We start from the raw sequence: 17,240 nt of genomic DNA on the forward strand, positions 1-17,240 counted from the left end.
CAGAGTCCTTGTGACCAGAAAAGCCCTTGTGAGGTCATTCATGCCTTCATTTCCGGCCTGCCCTCTCAGAAAGGCTTTCCTTCTCTTGGTGCTGGCAGTTGGAGCCAATTTCCTGTTGCCAAGGCCTAAGCCTCCCCTTGAAGCTGAACTATCACGTCTGTGGAGCGTTTGCCCTTTAGGAGTCTGTCTCGGTGCATCTCTCATCACATCCGTGGGTCTCCTCCCAAGTTCTTCGGAGGCCTCCAGGCCTGGCTCGGGGCACCTGGGTTCTCTGCAAAGTGTTCTGAGCTCTCCATGTGTTGAGAGGCTGAGACTGCAATTCTTGTCTGTAAAGCTGGCTTCCTACTCATTGCTGTACATTAATTCATTTGCTCATTCCTTTAACAGTCATAGATTTCAGCAACTTTTAGATTGACTCCTGTAAAATTGCTGGTATTTAGCCATTTTGACCTTAAAAAAAAAAAAAAAAAAGGCACCTTCATAAGTTTCACCTGAGACCATGTGCTAGTCATTGTAGGACAAATCTGGAGAGGTGGGGGCCGTCCTCACGGAAAGGGGCGGGCCTCACGGAACGGGGCAGGCCTCACGGAAAGGGGCGGGCCTCACAGAAAGGGGCGGGCCTCACGGAACGGGACGGGCCTCACGGAAAGGGGCGGGCCTCACGGAAAGGGGCGGGCCTCACGGAAAGGGGCGGGCCTCACAGAAAGGGGCGGGCCTCACGGAACGGGGCGGGCCTCACGGAAAGGGGCGGGCCTCACGGAACGGGGCGGGCCTCACGGAAAGGGGCGGGCCTCACAGAAAGGGGCGGGCCTCACGGAACGGGACGGGCCTCACGGAACGGGGCGGGCCTCACGGAAAGGGGCGGGCCTCACAGAAAGGGGCGGGCCTCACGGAACGGGACGGGCCTCACGGAACGGGGCGGGCCTCACGGAAAGGGGCGGGCCTCACGGAAAGGGGCGGGCCTCACGGAACGGGGCGGGCCTCACGGAACGGGGCGGGCCTCACAGAAAGGGGCGGGCCTCACGGAACGGGACGGGCCTCACGGAACGGGGCGGGCCTCACGGAAAGGGGCGGGCCTCACGGAAAGGGGCGGGCCTCACGGAACGGGGCGGGCCTCACGGAACGGGGCGGGCCTCACGGAAAGGGGCGGGCCTCACAGAACGGGGCGGGCCTCACGGAAAGGGGCGGGCCTCACAGAAAGGGGCGGGCCTCACGGAACGGGGCGGGCCTCACAGAAAGGGGCGGGCCTCACGGAACGGGGCGGGCCTCACAGAAAGGGGCGGGCCTCACGGAACGGGGCGGGCCTCACGGAACGGGGCGGGCCTCACAGAAAGGGGCGGGCCTCACGGAACGGGGCGGGCCTCACAGAAAGGGGCGGGCCTCACGGAACGGGGCGGGCCTCACAGAAAGGGGCGGGCCTCACGGAACGGGGCGGGCCTCACAGAAAGGGGCGGGCCTCACGGAAAGGGGCGGGCCTCACGGAACGGGGCGGGCCTCACGGAAAGGGGCGGGCCTCACGGGGAAGCAGGCAGCCCCACCCCCACCGCGAGGGGAGGGAAGGGGAGGAACGCAGCCCCTTCAGCCAGGAGGCCAGAAACCAACCAGAAAGCACCTCTGGAACTGAGCTTTTCCCAGAAAGTGACCTTGAAACTGAGCTTCGAAGGGTAAGAGTTCATTTCAGATGGCTAATTTGCAGTCTGCTTTTTCTCTTAACGATCCCTGCAACTTAGCTGGTTTTGCCACATACAAAAATCACCACAATATTGCTTGTTTGGTGTGGTTTTTTAATCGTTTGAGAGTTGCTTGGGGCTCCCAAACATAAAAGTTTGATTCTGTTTTAATTTACTTGCTGAAACTGAATATAATAATTAAGTGTTGAAATAAGGGACGTATTACATGCCAAAATTAATAGTTATGACTCAGCACTGGCTGTCTCACTAGAAAGCACTCTCAGGATAGCTGTGTGTAGGTTAATATATGCTATAAGTTGGATGGCAGTAGACCACCGAGAAATCTGTGCCAGTCTGTGCTTAAAACACCCCCTGGCAATGATCGGGTTTTGTAAGAAAAAGGGGTCAGCGATACCCTCCCTGTGGACTCTTCACTCTATCCTGACTATGGGGCACAATTGATTCCTATTAGGAGCATAATGTCACTCTGGACCCAAACGTAACATTGCAGCTCACAACTGAAGTGCTCCTAGTCTCAGCTCTAAACTTCTTTGCTCTCCTTTACCCATGAAAGTCCTACTTTGAGATCCGTGTGTGCTAAGTCACTTCAGTTGTGTCCAACTCTTTGCAGCCCCATGGACTATAGCCTGCCAGGCTCCTCTGTCCATGGGATTCTCAGGCAAAACTACTGGAATGGGTTGCCATTCCCTTCTCCAGAGGATCTTCCCGACCCCAGGGATCAAACCCAGGTCTCTTACGTCTCCTGCATTGGCAGGCAGGTTCCTTACCACTAGTGCCACCTGGGAAGCCCTGCTCTGAGATCCAGGGGCCCCTGTAATTGCAAAGAAATATGTTCTCATACTGTTGATTCTGCATTAGAAAATAAGAAATTATTTTGGGGGTGTAAGGCTAGAAAAGCTCAATGGCAATTTCTGACTTGATACAAATATTCCAAGCAGTTCATAATTTGTACTTTAAAAGGAAATGAAAAATGTTTGAAAAAAATTAAAGATGGTTGTTACTACTTTCCTTGGTGAATCCAAAAATCTCTCTTTTAAAAAAAAATGCTATAAGAGTATTCAGTTACTTTTTCTATTACAAACAATATTTCAGGGGCCTGCCCCCAGATAGGAAATTATGATCCCTGTTCTGTATGATGCTTAAAAACAATATAAACCCAAGTGCTAAAGAAAGGACTGGCTTTGAATTGATTCAGCACTTGCATTTTATTATAGGTTTCAGAAAGGTAACATCTGTATATAACTAAATACTGTTTCTCTAGGAATAATAAAAGGATGATAATCTTAATTGGGGAAATTGTGAAGAAAATACAATGAAATATCCCTATATTCTTTCAGCTTTCAGTGGGAGAACAGGATGCTGCAAAGGTGAAGTTAATTTGGGGCATTACCCATGAGCATACAGCTGATTAGGTAGGCAGAGGTCCTCATTACAAATTAGTCTCTCCTGTGAAGCTGACGGGTTTCCCTGGTGGTTCAGAGGGTAAAGAATCTACCTGTAATGCATGAGACCCAGGTTCGATCCCTGGGTTGGGAAGATCCTCTGGGGAAGGGACTGGCAACCCACTCCAGTATTCTTGCCAAGAGAATCCTATGGACAGGGGAGCCTGGCGGGCTACAGTCCATGGGGTTGCAGAGTCAGACATGACTGAGCGACTTTGAAGCTGGTGGGGATTTGAAGACTCTGAGAAGCCTTAGAAACTCCGCCTGGAGTGTGGCATCGTGAAAAAGGCAACTGGAAACAAAAGGGAACCACAAAAGGAAGCTTGCCCTGAGCATTTTACTGAGGAAATGGGCCTGAAAAAGAGAAGTCTATTTATACAAATAAAGAAGGCTTCAATTTTTAATATACACCTGTGGGAGTATTCACCATCCAGAAATGCAGCATAGCATGCAGCTAGGTCATAGAAACCAAGCTGCCCGAGAACAAGTGCTTTGTAATTGGAGCAGTGTTGTCCAGACTAGATGCTTTCGACCCTGGACAGGGGGAGAAGATGGGTGGGTACAGCGCTGAAAGAGAAGCTGGGGAGGAAGGGACTTTGGCTTCCTGGGGTCGGGCTGAGGCTCCAGGCTCACGTTTTCTTTTTGTAATTTTATTCATTTTTGGCTGTGCGGAGTCTTCACTGCTGTGTGGGCTTTTCTCTAGTTGTGGTGCGTGAGCTTCTTCCTGCCGTGGCTTCTCTTGTTGCGGAGCACGACAAGGCACATGGACTTCAGCAGTTATGGCCCACGGGCTTAGTTGCTCCACGGCAGCTGGGATCTACCCAGACCAGGAATTGAACCCGTGTCTCCTGAATTGGCAGGCATATTCTTTACCACTGAGCCACCAGGGAAACCCTGAGCTCACATTCTGATATCTGAAAAGCCTTCATAAAATGAAGTGCTTATTGGATTTTTTGGCTCCCTGATTAGCCAGTGAAGACTCAGTATATTTACCTTCTTTCTGTGCATTTTCATCTTTCATTAAAATCTTGTGTGAATAGACCTCTTTAAAGCTCTGTAAAGTACACTGTCAGAAAATCCTCGAAAGAGATTGGATCTGTATCTCTTGTACAGAATAGAAATGCCTTAAAGGAGGTGATTACCCTCAAAGACCTCCCGCAGCCCCTCCCTGACCGGATCCATCATCATCTTGTCTTGACTCAGTGGGAAGAGAAGTACAGTTTGGGCCACAACATGTAGCCACCCCTCCCACCAGCCCTCCTAGGCCTGTGTGTAGCTTGCATCACTGGAAGCCCATTGTGGCCTCCAGTCAGGAAAGCAAGGATTCTTGATTCATTGCACCGTTGAGGTTTTCTGTGTCTGCTGCCACCATTCTCCTGAAGCCCCTTTTGGTAAAATCAGCAATAGATTTTTCTGTTTTCCCAAGCTGGGGCTTTCAGCCAGAAAACCCAGTAAAAGTAGCAACCACTCCTATGTGTGCCCGCCACTGTGCTGGGCACAGACTTGTAGGCCTTTTTAGTCCTCTTGACATCGGGCACTGCTCCCACCGTCTAAGGAATCTTCTCTTGACTTCATGATCCTGCTGTCAGGCTTCTTCCAGCTTTGTTTCAGGTTCCTTCATTGACTCTACTTTCTTCCCCATTTCTTCATTAATACTTAATGTCTTAAGTACTCAATTAATACTTCCTAAGTATTACCCATCCCTGCAGGGTGATTCTTAGCCATCCTCTAGTTCACTCTGAGCCACTTTGTCGGCTCCTGTTTCCTCAGTCACCCCCTCTCTGTGTTTGGATTTCCAGATCTGATTCTTATTTCCAGTTTCCTACCAGACATCTCTGCCAGATTATCAAAGTGATAATCGGATTCAGAAAGGTTTCTTGCAAAAGCGCAGTCCGCTCTAGTGGTCCTTATCTCAGCTAATGGCCTCTTCGTCCTCAGCATCCTACCACTCACCATGTGGACCAGTCAGAAGACCCTCTTGATTCTTCCTCATCAGAATGGCAGCTCCCCTTCCATTCTCCAGAGCATCTACCTCAACTGGGGGGCTTAGGACTCTGGTTTGAATTTATACCTACCTGCCTCCCCACATTCAGCCTCTAGCTGTTTCAGTCCATACAACCCACTGTAGCTATCTTTCTGCAACATAGACCTGATCAAGTCACTCCCTACTTGAAAGCACCCAGTGTATCCTAGGTTGGAAGAATAAGTTACAACCATCCAAACCTACTGTACCATCCTAATCTCCCACCAGTTATCCAAACCCATATTTCTCATTTCCAGATGTGTGCATGTGTATGTTGATTCTGCTGCTAAAACGGCCTCTTTAGTCCTCTTCTGCCACCTGGAGAATCCTCTCCACCCTTGAAGAGCCAGGTCAGTCACCTGGCTCAGGACGCAGCTGGTTGAATGAATGGATGAAGACTTGCCCACTCCCTCCTGCAGAGTCAGGCTCTTGCTGCCCAGCACTCTGGAAGTACTCTGTTTACATCTCTGTCACATCTGTCAACATTTGTGTTGTAGCTGCTCTCAAGCCAGGAATGGTGATATGTCTCTCCCTGTCCATGGCAGACGTTGTTCCCAACCCTCCTTACTGCAGAGCCCAGACGCAGCTCAGAATCCGTCTCAACATAGCACTAGACAGCCACATTCAGCAGACCGAAGTCTGCACACGATCTGAGGTCTCTGTGACATCCCCCAAAGTAGACTGCATTTCTCCAGCTTTTGGGCCACTTAATACCCACTCAGTTGCAGAATGAATAACAGATGGCTTTTCTTTTTTCTTTGGGACAGGGTTTCTTAATACTACATAACATGTTGGTTTTTAACCTTATGTTAAGGGGAATGTGTGTGTGTGAGTTGCTCAGTTGTGTCCGACTCTGTGCAACCCTACGGACTGTAGCCCACCAGGCTTCTCTGTCCCTGAAATTCTCCAGGCAAGAATACTGGAGTGGGTTGCCATTCCCTTCTCCATATGTTAGGTGTATGTTAATACTATTTCATGTCACAGATAACTGTCCACAAGAGTGTATTCACAAGAGTTGATTTGTTGGAACCCACTGTTACTCTTTGCAAAGAATTTTTCACACATATGCACACATTCAGGCCATACATTCCATGCCTTCACACACACGTTCCTGCCACAGCCTCTCTCCTGTTCCTGCCACAGCCTCTCTCTTTACAGAATTCAGCCCACGGTTTTACCTTCCAGTCAGCATGCTGCATGTTATTTCTTCTAGCCTTCAACTTATCTTGTACGTTTCCAAGAGCTGGTTGGATAAAGTATTAAAAAATAAAAGTAACTAACCTTACATTCCAAATCTCTTTTTGGCAATCAACAAAAGAAAAGTGGTGAGTCTGGGTAATTTTAAAACTAGTTAAAAAGCACTTCACAGGCACTGCTTTTTTTTCTGGACTGCTTGAAACACTTAATATTACATAGTAATACTCTCAGTAATCAATTTTCTTTATCTCTGACGCAGATATAGTAGCTCTCAAAAAGGTGTGTCAAAACAACCAGGAAAATGTGAAACACCTTTTCCATGGCTCAAGCGAGAGATGAAATGTAATTATCATTACGGAGTTCAATGAGTTGTATTCAAACTATCGGACCTTCTTTCATTCTGGTCACATTTCAGAGTTTATAAATGGAAAATGGGTAATATAAAGGAAGAAATCAAGAAAGCTCATATTTTCCCTCAATTCCCTTAATGTACACAGGACAGCTGGTCCTGGAATGCGCAAAGCAGAAGGCTCGTGCGTGTCAGTCATAATAAGACTGTGCAATGCAGTAAACAGAACGATGAGAAAACAGGAAAAACAAAGGAGAGACAGGGTCTGGGAAAGCCTGCAGCAGTTTCTGTGAAATAACAGTGGCATTGCAGCACCACGTATCTATAGAGCCTGTTCTCTTCACTGTCTGATGAGTCTGCCGTTGATGAATTACTGAAATCATTTCCTCTCACCTTTTTATGTATTTTCTCTCCTATTATGTTCTCACCTGTCTTGTCTGGAAAACCCATCAGGCTAACTGTCAGGTAGGTTCTTCTTGATGTTTAATGTGATTATTAGGAGTGTCCACAGCAGGAAATGAAGTAAACAGACTGTGGGTGGCCTGTGATGAATGATAAAACTAACCAGAAAAGGCAAATGCTAAATTACAGAGAAACTTTTTGCAGATGCGTGAAACTGTAGAAGCTGCTAACCCTAAGCACATTCAGCCATCGTGAATATCTATCATAAGAACTTTAGCCTAAAGGATTACCTCAGCTCTAAATGATGAAGTAGGTTACCCAGACTGTCCGGTTTTACCATGGCTCAGAATACAGCCTGCCCCCAGAGGGATCGAGCGTCATGGAGTGATATTATATCCTATGTGGCCACAAGCAATTCTGCTGCAAATATGCTACCAGCTTTTACAGATTTGGCCAGGTGCAAGAAAAATTCCCAATGATGTATTCTAAATCCCTATTTTAAGTATGTATTCAGACATGCCTTGTACCTTGAAGAAAGAGACTGGGAAGAAACAGGGAGAGGTGGCGTGTACTTTGTTCATGCTAAGCTCACCCTTGGAGTTCCATCTGACATGGCTTAACTCTCCAAAAGAACGTTGCTTGAAATTGCAGTAGGGGACAGAGCTGTTTGTTTCTCTTCTTGGTGTCACAGAATGGCAGTATTCCTTCACCCACATGAAGCAGCAGAAAGGCTCTATTTAGATCCTCAAGTGCAAGACAGATACTTTATAAACCTAAACCAGAGCTGAGCCCAAGAGAAGAGAGACATATATTTAAATTAGAGTATGTTTGGTGTGTGTGTGTGTTGTTGTTTTTAACTTGAGCTTATTTTTATCTTTCAAGAGAAAAAATCATGTGCTACAGTTGCCATGCAACACAAACTGCTCTAACAGCTTTCTAATTTTAATTTCAGAAGTCTACAGAGCAAATGAAGAAGGTCCCAACTATCATCCTTTCAGTCTCGTATAAAGGAGTCAAATTTATTGATGCAACAAATAAGGTGGGTACCATACCTCTACAGTCCTGAGTAAATGATCTAAAATCCTTTGCTTCCCATCATACTTAACATCCCCATGTTATTTATTTAATTTTTCTTAATGTTTTGGCTACATCGTGCAGCATGTGGGATCTTAGTTCCCCAAGCAGGAATCAAACCTGAGTTTAAGTCTTAACCACTGGAGTCTTAATCACTGGACCACTAGGGAAGTCCCATCATCCCCCATTTTAATCACTCCCCAACCCCCACCTGCATGCTCCCTACACACACACACACACACACACACACACACACACACACACACACACACACACACACACACACACACACACACACGGGCACCTTGCATTTGGAGGCTTGATCCAGGATTTCTACACATATTTGGCATTCACCTTTCCAAGGTACCTTCCCTCATAGACTGTTCGGTTCAGGATCTGACAATATCCCTTTGGGTCCAGGGAACATTAAAACAGGAAAAATTATATCTAGAGTGAAAACGCATCAGTGTTCATTCCTCCGTCAGAGGAAGTGTCACTAGGCAACAGACTAGAATGTTTGTCTTTCCATTTCTCCAGAGATAGGCCTGTCCTTTCTTTAGATTTATGGAATGAATACCTGACCCAGGGAACACATGCTCTGGCTTTTACATCATATAATTGCATTTTGTTCTCAACTATTGAGATGGAAGAGAGGGTTTCAACTGTGTTGTTTTCTTAAGAGGCACCATCCGAAAAGCTCAGGCCAAGCTGTGACTATGCTATGACCTTGCACTCACTGGGAGAATGGTTCATGGGCTCCAAGGTCAAGTGTAGACAAATGGGTTGCATTTTACTTCAAAAGTGTGCTTTCTTAGCAAAGATGACGGAGTGCAGGTGCTAAACTAGAAAATGTGGGTGTGACCACTCTCACCCTCCATAGACTCAAACCTGACTCGCTCTTCCTCCCAAACCCCCAAATGTCCCTGCATTTTAGTCTTACATCCTTCCAACCAGTAAAGTACAGAAATTGGGGAAATGAGGTGATCCCCATTGGTGGACACTGTTTGTTTTCTGGACTGCCTATCCAGTCCTCTCAGTTGGACCCACTCCATTCTGGGGAAAGGAAGCAGAAGTCTTGAAACAGATGAATTTTAATGATGGAAATGTATGACCAGGGCACCTGGATTTAGATTCAGGGAAACATCCTGTGGCCAATGACTCTTGACTATAATAAGCCTGACCACCTGAATCCCCAGATTCAGTGGCTTTCACCCATTGAAAGCCTTCCCAGTTTGTTTTCTGTAATGAAGAAGACTGCTGTGTCAGTGGTCAGAGAAGCCCAAGCTCCCCAAGTCTACTGAGGAGAACAGCCTCCCAGTTTTAGAAGCAGTTCTGAAATCCAGGCAGAAAGCTGATAACTCAGCCTGCCCAAGCTAGTCAATGATGTCCAGAGCACACTCAGAGTCAGATGCCTTCTGTGGATGATGGCTTCAACCTGGCAATATGTCATTGACAGTTACCATTCAGTTCAGTCACTCAGTCGTGTCCGACTCTTTGTGACCCCATGAACTGCAGCACGCCAGGCCTCCCTGTCCATCACCAACTCCCGGAGTCCACCCAAACCCATGTCCACTGAGTCAGTGATGCCATCCAACCGTCTCATCCTCTGTTGTCCCCTTCTCCTCCTGCCCTCATCTTTCCCAGCATCAGGATCTTTTACAGTGAGTCAGCTCATTTACCATTATCAGATTACAATTGTGGGGAGCCTGATCAGAAAAATCCCAATTGATTTGCTTTTTCATTTCTCAGAAGCAACTTTAGTTGCTTCCTTTAGCCCTAGATTATAGTCAGTTGGTTTTTAAAGTTTCAAAACTTTATGGAATTCTTAAGATACCATTGCTTTCACTGTATCTAAACTTCAAAAAGTCTTTGGCATTGATTGTTTTTGTTTTCTTTTTTTTTAAACTGAAGCAGTTGCCTCTACCCCATTTGCACTTGAAAATCATGAGTGGCAGTATATTTTCAGCATATGAGTTTAACACTCTCTTAGATTAACAATCTTATTAGCAGGCTTGGATTCTGACATTTTCTAAACAAGTTGTATTTGCCCTGAGAAGTTTCCAGAGTCTTAATTAAGACTGTCATCCCGTGAAGCTGGTGGCATGACTGGGTGCATCTGTAATAATAGCATCCTTTCTAACGTGCTCTCCACCATCAGAGGAAGGAAGAGTGCACTGTTGGCTCTGTGGCCTTTACCTTACAGACACATTAGTGGCTGTAGATCTTGATTTCCTAGACTTTGAGAAGATGCTTCTGCTTTAGTCACCTGTACTTAGATGAGTTACTCATTTAGCTCTCCTCACTAAGGATTACCTGGACATCTAAACACTGAAAGATATTCCAAAGATAATTGCATGAATAAAGACACTAGATGAAGAAAGCCCGTGTGTCTTTCAAGTCCTCACAGTGTGGTCCTCAGGCTATTCTCAAAATCCAGAGCAAAGACAGATGCATATGTTGGTAGCAGGTGGAGCCAACCTCTCTATGACCTTTAAGATAATATGTTACATTCCAATTTCATATCTCTTTTTGGCAATCACGAAAGAAAACTGGTGAGTCTGGGTAATTTTAAAACTAGTTAAAAAGCACTTGCCTGGCTTTCTCAGGAATTTGGGGACATTGACGTCAACACTGGTGGCTGCACAGGGTCCCCATCCCAGCATCCCAGGGTGTTGCTGATCTGCTTCCATCTGATGGTGGATGACTCAGGGCCGTGGCCTAGGAGTTAGTACGTGAGAAACCAAAGCAGAGAGCTCGTGTTAGAAGGTAGAAGAGAGAAGCAGTGAAGAGCTGCACTGGTGGCGTGTGTCTGAGGAAGGCTGAGAGACCCTGCCAGCCAGGGCGAAGGCCCGGTGTTGGGGGCGTGTGGAGGAGCCAGTGCTGAGGGTCGTGCTCGGGTCGCGGTGTGAAGGGAACTGTGCTCACCAGCAGTGTCTGCAGGGCCTCGTGTGTGCCCCTGGGTCCCGTTCAGAGTCCAGCCTCTGGTTAGTGCCCACAGCAGGGAAGGAGCGGGCTGAGGCACTCCACGTCCTGCTTCCGGTTGGCACCGGAAGTTCCTCCCCTGGGAAGCATTGTCAGCAGGGAGCCGCTCTGACTTGACGTGAAGGACTTGTGATTTGTAGACATCTGGGAAGACCTCACAATTGGAGGTGCTGTGACCTCTAAGCTTGTGCCGAGACACAAGCAGAAGTGACAGATTATTGTTTATGTTTGGTGTTTCCTTGTACTTGATTCTTAAACTGTCCCCTCCCGACCACCACGTCTCTGTAACCCTGCCCTGGTCACAGAGATGGGGTGTTTGGACTGCTCTGGACTCGTCGAGTAACCAAAGGCCTCAGACCCTTTCCAAGTGACTGCCCAGCAGTGACACAGCCAGCTGGTCACTGAGAAGATCTGGAACTTGACCTTCCCATCCCCTAACCCAGTGCTTTTTCCTGTTTTCCACAGCTCCTTCTGCCAATTCGTTAGAGGTGCAGTGGATGCTTAATTTACACTTCCATTCATGTTTGCTTGCATTTGACTAGGTAAAAGGTGAACCTTCCAGCCAAGCACTTCTTTCCTTTTACTCTCATGAAGAAGTAGCTGTGGCTGAGTCCATGGAGAAGGTTAGGTGCCTGGTTATCAACTCACGAGTTTATTACCTACCAACATAGGAAACAAATTGAATAACTAAACTCTATTTGAAAAGGAAGAAGCGAAAATGACTTTCACCTAAAAATGGGACTTGGAATAGATTTATACTAAAATGTTACAGATAAATCACACCAGCTTTCTGGTGCTCCATAGCCCAGAGGTAGCTCTAGCATGGCTTTCCACCAAGAAGACTGCAACTGCTTAGTTCCAAACCTGTCTTCAGATCAGCATGGCTTTCTAAGAGGTGACACAGTCCCCACATCCAGCACTTGACCAAGATTGGGTTGCATTTTGCCTTCCTGCTGTGACCCCCTCCTCAGTCTTCCTATCCACCTAAATTAGAAATAACTCTTTGCCTGGGTTTGTTTGTTTTGAATGTCAGCCTCAGGTGGGGCTGATGCTATTTTTTAAGGCACAGATTAACTTATGACTTTTGCCTAAACGAGTTGTTTTTAGCACATGCAGCCTCCATTCCATCCACAGCTGTGGCATAGTCTGTACTGAAGGACTATTCCTTAGTCTCAGAATCATCATACACATGGAGATCTGACCTTGCCATTCTGCAAAGGTGATGCAGAGTGATGGCATCATTGACCTCAGTGTTACCACATGTAGATTTGTGTGCCTGACACACAGTGAGGCTAAACTCTCCGAATGTCAGCGTTTGAAGCAGAGAAAGGTTTATTGCAGGGCCAGGCAAGGAGAACAGGTGGCTCATGCCCATAAGACCCCAAACGCCCTGGAGGGAGAACCACCACACCTTTATTTAGTCTTTCAGCAGAGCAGTTTTAAAGGCCAGGTGAGCAAGTGGTGTCCCCAGGTATGTGATCAGCTCTCTTGACTGGTTGATGGCGATCAACCCTTAGGCGCCAGATGGCGTGGCAGCTACGTGCTCTTGATCATCAGATATTTAATTTCTTCCCAGGTGCTAGAAGAAAAGAAACTGCCTGCTGATGCAGGAGACACAAGAGACGTGGGTTCGATCCCTAGATCAAAAAGATCCCCTGGAGAAAGGCATGGCAACCCACTCCAGTATTCTTGCCTGGAGAATCCCATGGACAAAGGAGCCTGTTGGGGTCGCAAAGAGTCCAACATGACTGAAGCAACTAAGCATGCATGCATGGTGGTGGTTTTTTAGCATCTGAAAAACTCAGGCATGAGATACTATAATCTGGGTACTTCTGAGAGGATGTGGGAGTGGGGTCTGTCCTGAAAAGGCCTCACTCGGTTACATCAGTAGTGAGATCCCAGGTCCTGTCCACATTCCAGCACCCCCGACCTATCAGAAATTCTGTTCAAGATACCTCCCCACCCAGTCCATCAGTGTGAATTCATTTATAAGCATATTTTTCAATTGCCAATTAGGGTGATTAAATGCCAGTAACATGAGCTATGAACTGATTATAGAACATTTTTGTTAGCCTGCCTTTCCTCTGGCTTAGACCATGAGAACAGAGGAATAAACATTTCAGCAGTAGGTGAGGAGGCTGATTTTGGAGCATGGAGCAGCATGGAGGAGGGCAGGGCCTCAGAGTTAAGAGACAGTCCTGGGCTCCTGGGGATGAGAGAAGTGAGGGAGTGGAAGGCGGGGATGGTTGTGGGGATGGGTTTCAGAAAACTGGGAGGGAAAGTCAAGAAAGAGGAAAAGTGTCTTAGTGCTGTAATAGGTTACCATAGAGGGGGTTGCTTAAACCACAAATATTTATTTCTCACAGTTTCAGAGGCTGGAAAGTCCAAAATTAAGTCAGCAACAGATTCAGTATCTGATGAAAGCCTTCATTTGCTGCTTCATAAACAGCCATCTTTCTGCTGTGTCCTCATGGCAGAAAGGGCCAGTTGGCTGTCTCGACTGTTTGGGGGGTTTTTTGGCAATTTTTTTAAAGCCAACTTAGATTGATTGATTGATTTTTATTAAATGTTTTATTTTGTATTGGCATATAGCTGATGAACAGTGTTGTGATAGTTTCAGATGGACAGCAACGGGACTCAGCCATACAGACACATGTATCCATTCTCCCCCAAACTCCTCTCCCATTCACGCTGCCATATAACATTGAGCAGACTTCCCTAGAGAATGAACTTATGATTTCTGGGGGGAAAGATGGGAAGGAGGGATAGTTAGGAAGTTTGGGATAACCAAGGACCCACTGGCTCCTCGTCTTGTAAAAGCGCTAATCACCTTCACGAGAGCTCCACCCTCTTGACCTAATCATATCCCAGAAGCCCACATCTAAGCACCATCACTGGGAGCTAGGATTTCACGATACAAACTTGGAGAGGACAGACACATGCGGCTCATAATTCAGAGAAAGCCCCAGAGATAAAGCTTGGCCTACTTGACAAGTGTTCCCTGGGCCACAGGGCTGTCCTATGCCACTGAAAATCAGGAGTGACACCTTATGAACTGGCAAGATGCAGGGTATTCAGTGCAATAAAAGTCGCAGGGCACTTTCCACTGTAACACCTTCCTGAGAAGGTAGTCTACCTTTTTTGTTGTTGTTCAGTCATGTCTGACTCTTTGCAACCCCATCAACTGCAGCACGCCAGGCTTCCTTGTCCTTCACTATCTCTTTGGAGTTTGCTCAAACTCATGTCCATTGAGCTGATGATGCCATCCAACCATCTCATCCTCTGTGGCCCCCTTCTTTTGTCCTCAATCTTTTTTTCCCAGCATCAGTGTATTTTCCAGTGAGTCAGCTCTTCGCATCAGTTAGCCAAAGTATTGGAGCTTCAGCTTCAGCATTAGTCCTTCCATTCTACCTTATGCTAGTTAAAAATCTCAAGAATACAACATACCAATTTAGTTAAAAGTTGGAGCCAATGCTCTATTTCCAATAATAGTGGATCCTGGATGATGAGACTACATCCACACAGACTTGCCAAAATAACTCGCAGCCCCCAATTAAAATGACGGTGGAAACAAAATAACTCAAATGATGGTGGAGGCCTAGTGCACCTGCTCATACTGTACCTATAAAGATCACGCAGCTCTTATTAATTTTAAATTTAAGATTTCACAAGTTCCTAATTTAGTTTTCTTCTTGAAGAAATGCTGTCTGGATGTCAGAAGAGGATCTGGACCTTTTGTCTTAAAATTCTATCCTGCAAGAGGATACTTGTTTATGGGATTCTGATTCCAGTTTGAGTTATTTTTGACAGTGCTACATGTAGGATCAACATAAGGGACCACTGTGAAGAATGTCTTAATTTAATTTTCTTTCATGTCTTAATTATGTAATTGCTTCCTAACCACATAGCTCAGCAGGGTGAGGGGCGTGAAAAACTTGCTCAGGGTGCTGGCAGGGAAGGGCATTTTGTAAGCATTTTTAGACATTGATGGGTGTACCCAGAGCATTATATGTGCTTGGGTTATTTAAGACTGTGCAATTACGAAGTAATTAGGGTAATCATTAAAGGTTTTAGATCTATGACAACTGCAGAAATCATAAATGAGATATTATGAGATTATAAATGGGATATTATGAGATTAAGAAATGATTGCACGATTAATGTGAAATATTTTCCTTCTTAAATTCATCAATATATCAAAAGAAGTATCTGGCAGGGTTTGCAGCCCAGATGTGTCTCCTTGGTTATTGTGCTTCAGGATAATGGTACCTAAACCTTTCCTCAGGTACTTCCCATTGTTCTTAAAGGCTGGTTGGGATGAAGAGGCTGGCAAGGAGAGGCCATGAAAAAATGCTAGTGAGAAGAGAAATGAAATTGTGTTGAACCAGTGAGAGAGAGGTTGGGGGTGAGAGGCATTGCATCGTATTTGAGAGAGCCTGAGCTCTGCGGTCCAAAAACCCCTGATTGTGGGCTCAGCTCCGCCACCTGCCCTGCATTAAGGCACTTACACCGTCTGAGGACCAGTTTCTGCCTGTGAGCTGCTGAGGCTAACCTCCAGCACCCACTCGTAAATTGCAACAAGGCGGGAATCCATCCACACCCTGCATCAAGCCTGCGGTGTGGTGGTTCCCTGCTCCCAGGCCTGCGCCGTCGTCTCTGCAGTTGTCAAGAGAGAGTGCTTTGACTTGCCCTCCCCGACCTGCCTGGGCTCTGGGGAGCTCTGGCCACGCAGGACAACAGTAAGGGATGGTGAGGCTCAGTCTCCTGGGAAAGCGGAACAACAGGGCGGGGGATCTTTTCCAGGAAGAGCTGGCGGGAGGCAGCGCTGACTCTCCCAGTGTACTTGGGGGATAGAAATAGTAAAATCCTTATTAATTATTATTTTTAAAAAGGTGTCTACACAGCGCCAGGCAAGAACTGCTGCTCCAGGTTCAGACTATTTTAGGTTTTTCATTAAACGAAAATATTCCTTCCAGACCTGGTGTACCTTTGCCCACAGATAGTGGGTCATTTTCAATGTTGCTGGTCTAGAACATTCTAGGAATAGGGACAGCAGCTGCTTCCCAGGCCATTTGCCTTGGTTCTAAAATAGGTTGATTTGCAGAGGGAAACAGTGGTCATTTGTGTGATTTCTTCCAGAACATAATTGCTGAGCATGAGATTCGTAACATCTCCTGTGCGGCCCAGGACCCGGAAGACCTCTCGACGTTCGCTTACATCACTAAGGATTTGAAGTCCAACCACCACTATTGTCACGTGTTTACTGCCTTTGACGTGGTGAGTAACTGCCCTCTTTAGACTGGCAAGTATTTCTGTGAATGTACCTGGAATTTATTGAAAGCAATTCAGATGCTTGGTTTGTTTGAGTTTTGTTTGGTTTTTTCCTACTGTACTGGGTCTTCGTTGCTACATGCAGGCTTTCTCAAGTTGTGGCGAGCAGGGGGCTGCCCTCTGTTGAGCTTCTTATTGCAATGGCTTCTCTTACTGTGCAGACCATGGGTTTTAGGTGCAGGCTTCCGTAGGTGTACATAACACAGGCTTGGTTACTCCTCAACATGTGGGATCATCCTGGCTCAGGGATCAAACCTGTGTCCCCTGCGCTCACAGGCAGATTCTTAACAACTGGACCACCAGGACAGCCAAACGCTTGGTGTGTGTTTGTTTGTTTGTTTTACCAAATATTAAGGTATTCATGGTATAAGATATTTTGCAAACTTCAGCTTTTCTGAGCTTTTTCTATATTTTCACTCATCCATTAAATTTCAAACTCCACTCCTATTCAGTATCTGAACTGCCATTGATCAACTACTAACTTCACTTTTTAAATTTAATGAATTCCTTTCTTTCTCTGGTACCAAAATACAGTATATGTCTTTCAGCCTTTTTGTTTCTTCACTATGTCTGTTGGTTTCTTGGGTAGCCATTTCTAAATAGTAGGACATAGTAGTCTAGGTTTGTTTGGAAGAAATATAAATTTTAGTGCCTCATACAATACTTACGGTTTTCTATATTGAATAGTAATTAAATTAGACATCTACAAATAGTAATTGGGAACAGTGAGGTTTGGTCTATTTAAATAT

At 46.2% G+C, this 17,240-nt stretch overlaps 1 protein-coding gene across 15 annotated transcripts in view; it reads left to right on the forward strand.

Annotated features, from left to right (window-relative positions):
- Window positions 1-17,240, forward strand: part of ANKS1B (ankyrin repeat and sterile alpha motif domain containing 1B) — a 1,085,637-nt gene that overhangs the window by 1,035,182 nt on the left and 33,215 nt on the right. For 14 of the 15 annotated variants that reach the window (XM_061125565.1, XM_061125567.1, XM_061125569.1 and 11 more), the window contains 3 exons: window positions 7,156-7,167; window positions 8,057-8,143; window positions 16,300-16,437. In XM_061125565.1, coding sequence (XP_060981548.1) covers window positions 7,156-7,167; window positions 8,057-8,143; window positions 16,300-16,437 — 237 coding nt within the window. The remainder of the gene's footprint in view (window positions 1-7,155; window positions 7,168-8,056; window positions 8,144-16,299; window positions 16,438-17,240) is intronic. The other variant, XM_061125580.1, reaches the window with a different exon arrangement.

The sequence above is a fragment of the Dama dama genome, chromosome 22, assembly GCF_033118175.1.
Source record: "Dama dama isolate Ldn47 chromosome 22, ASM3311817v1, whole genome shotgun sequence".
Classification (NCBI taxonomy): Eukaryota; Metazoa; Chordata; class Mammalia; order Artiodactyla; family Cervidae; genus Dama; species Dama dama.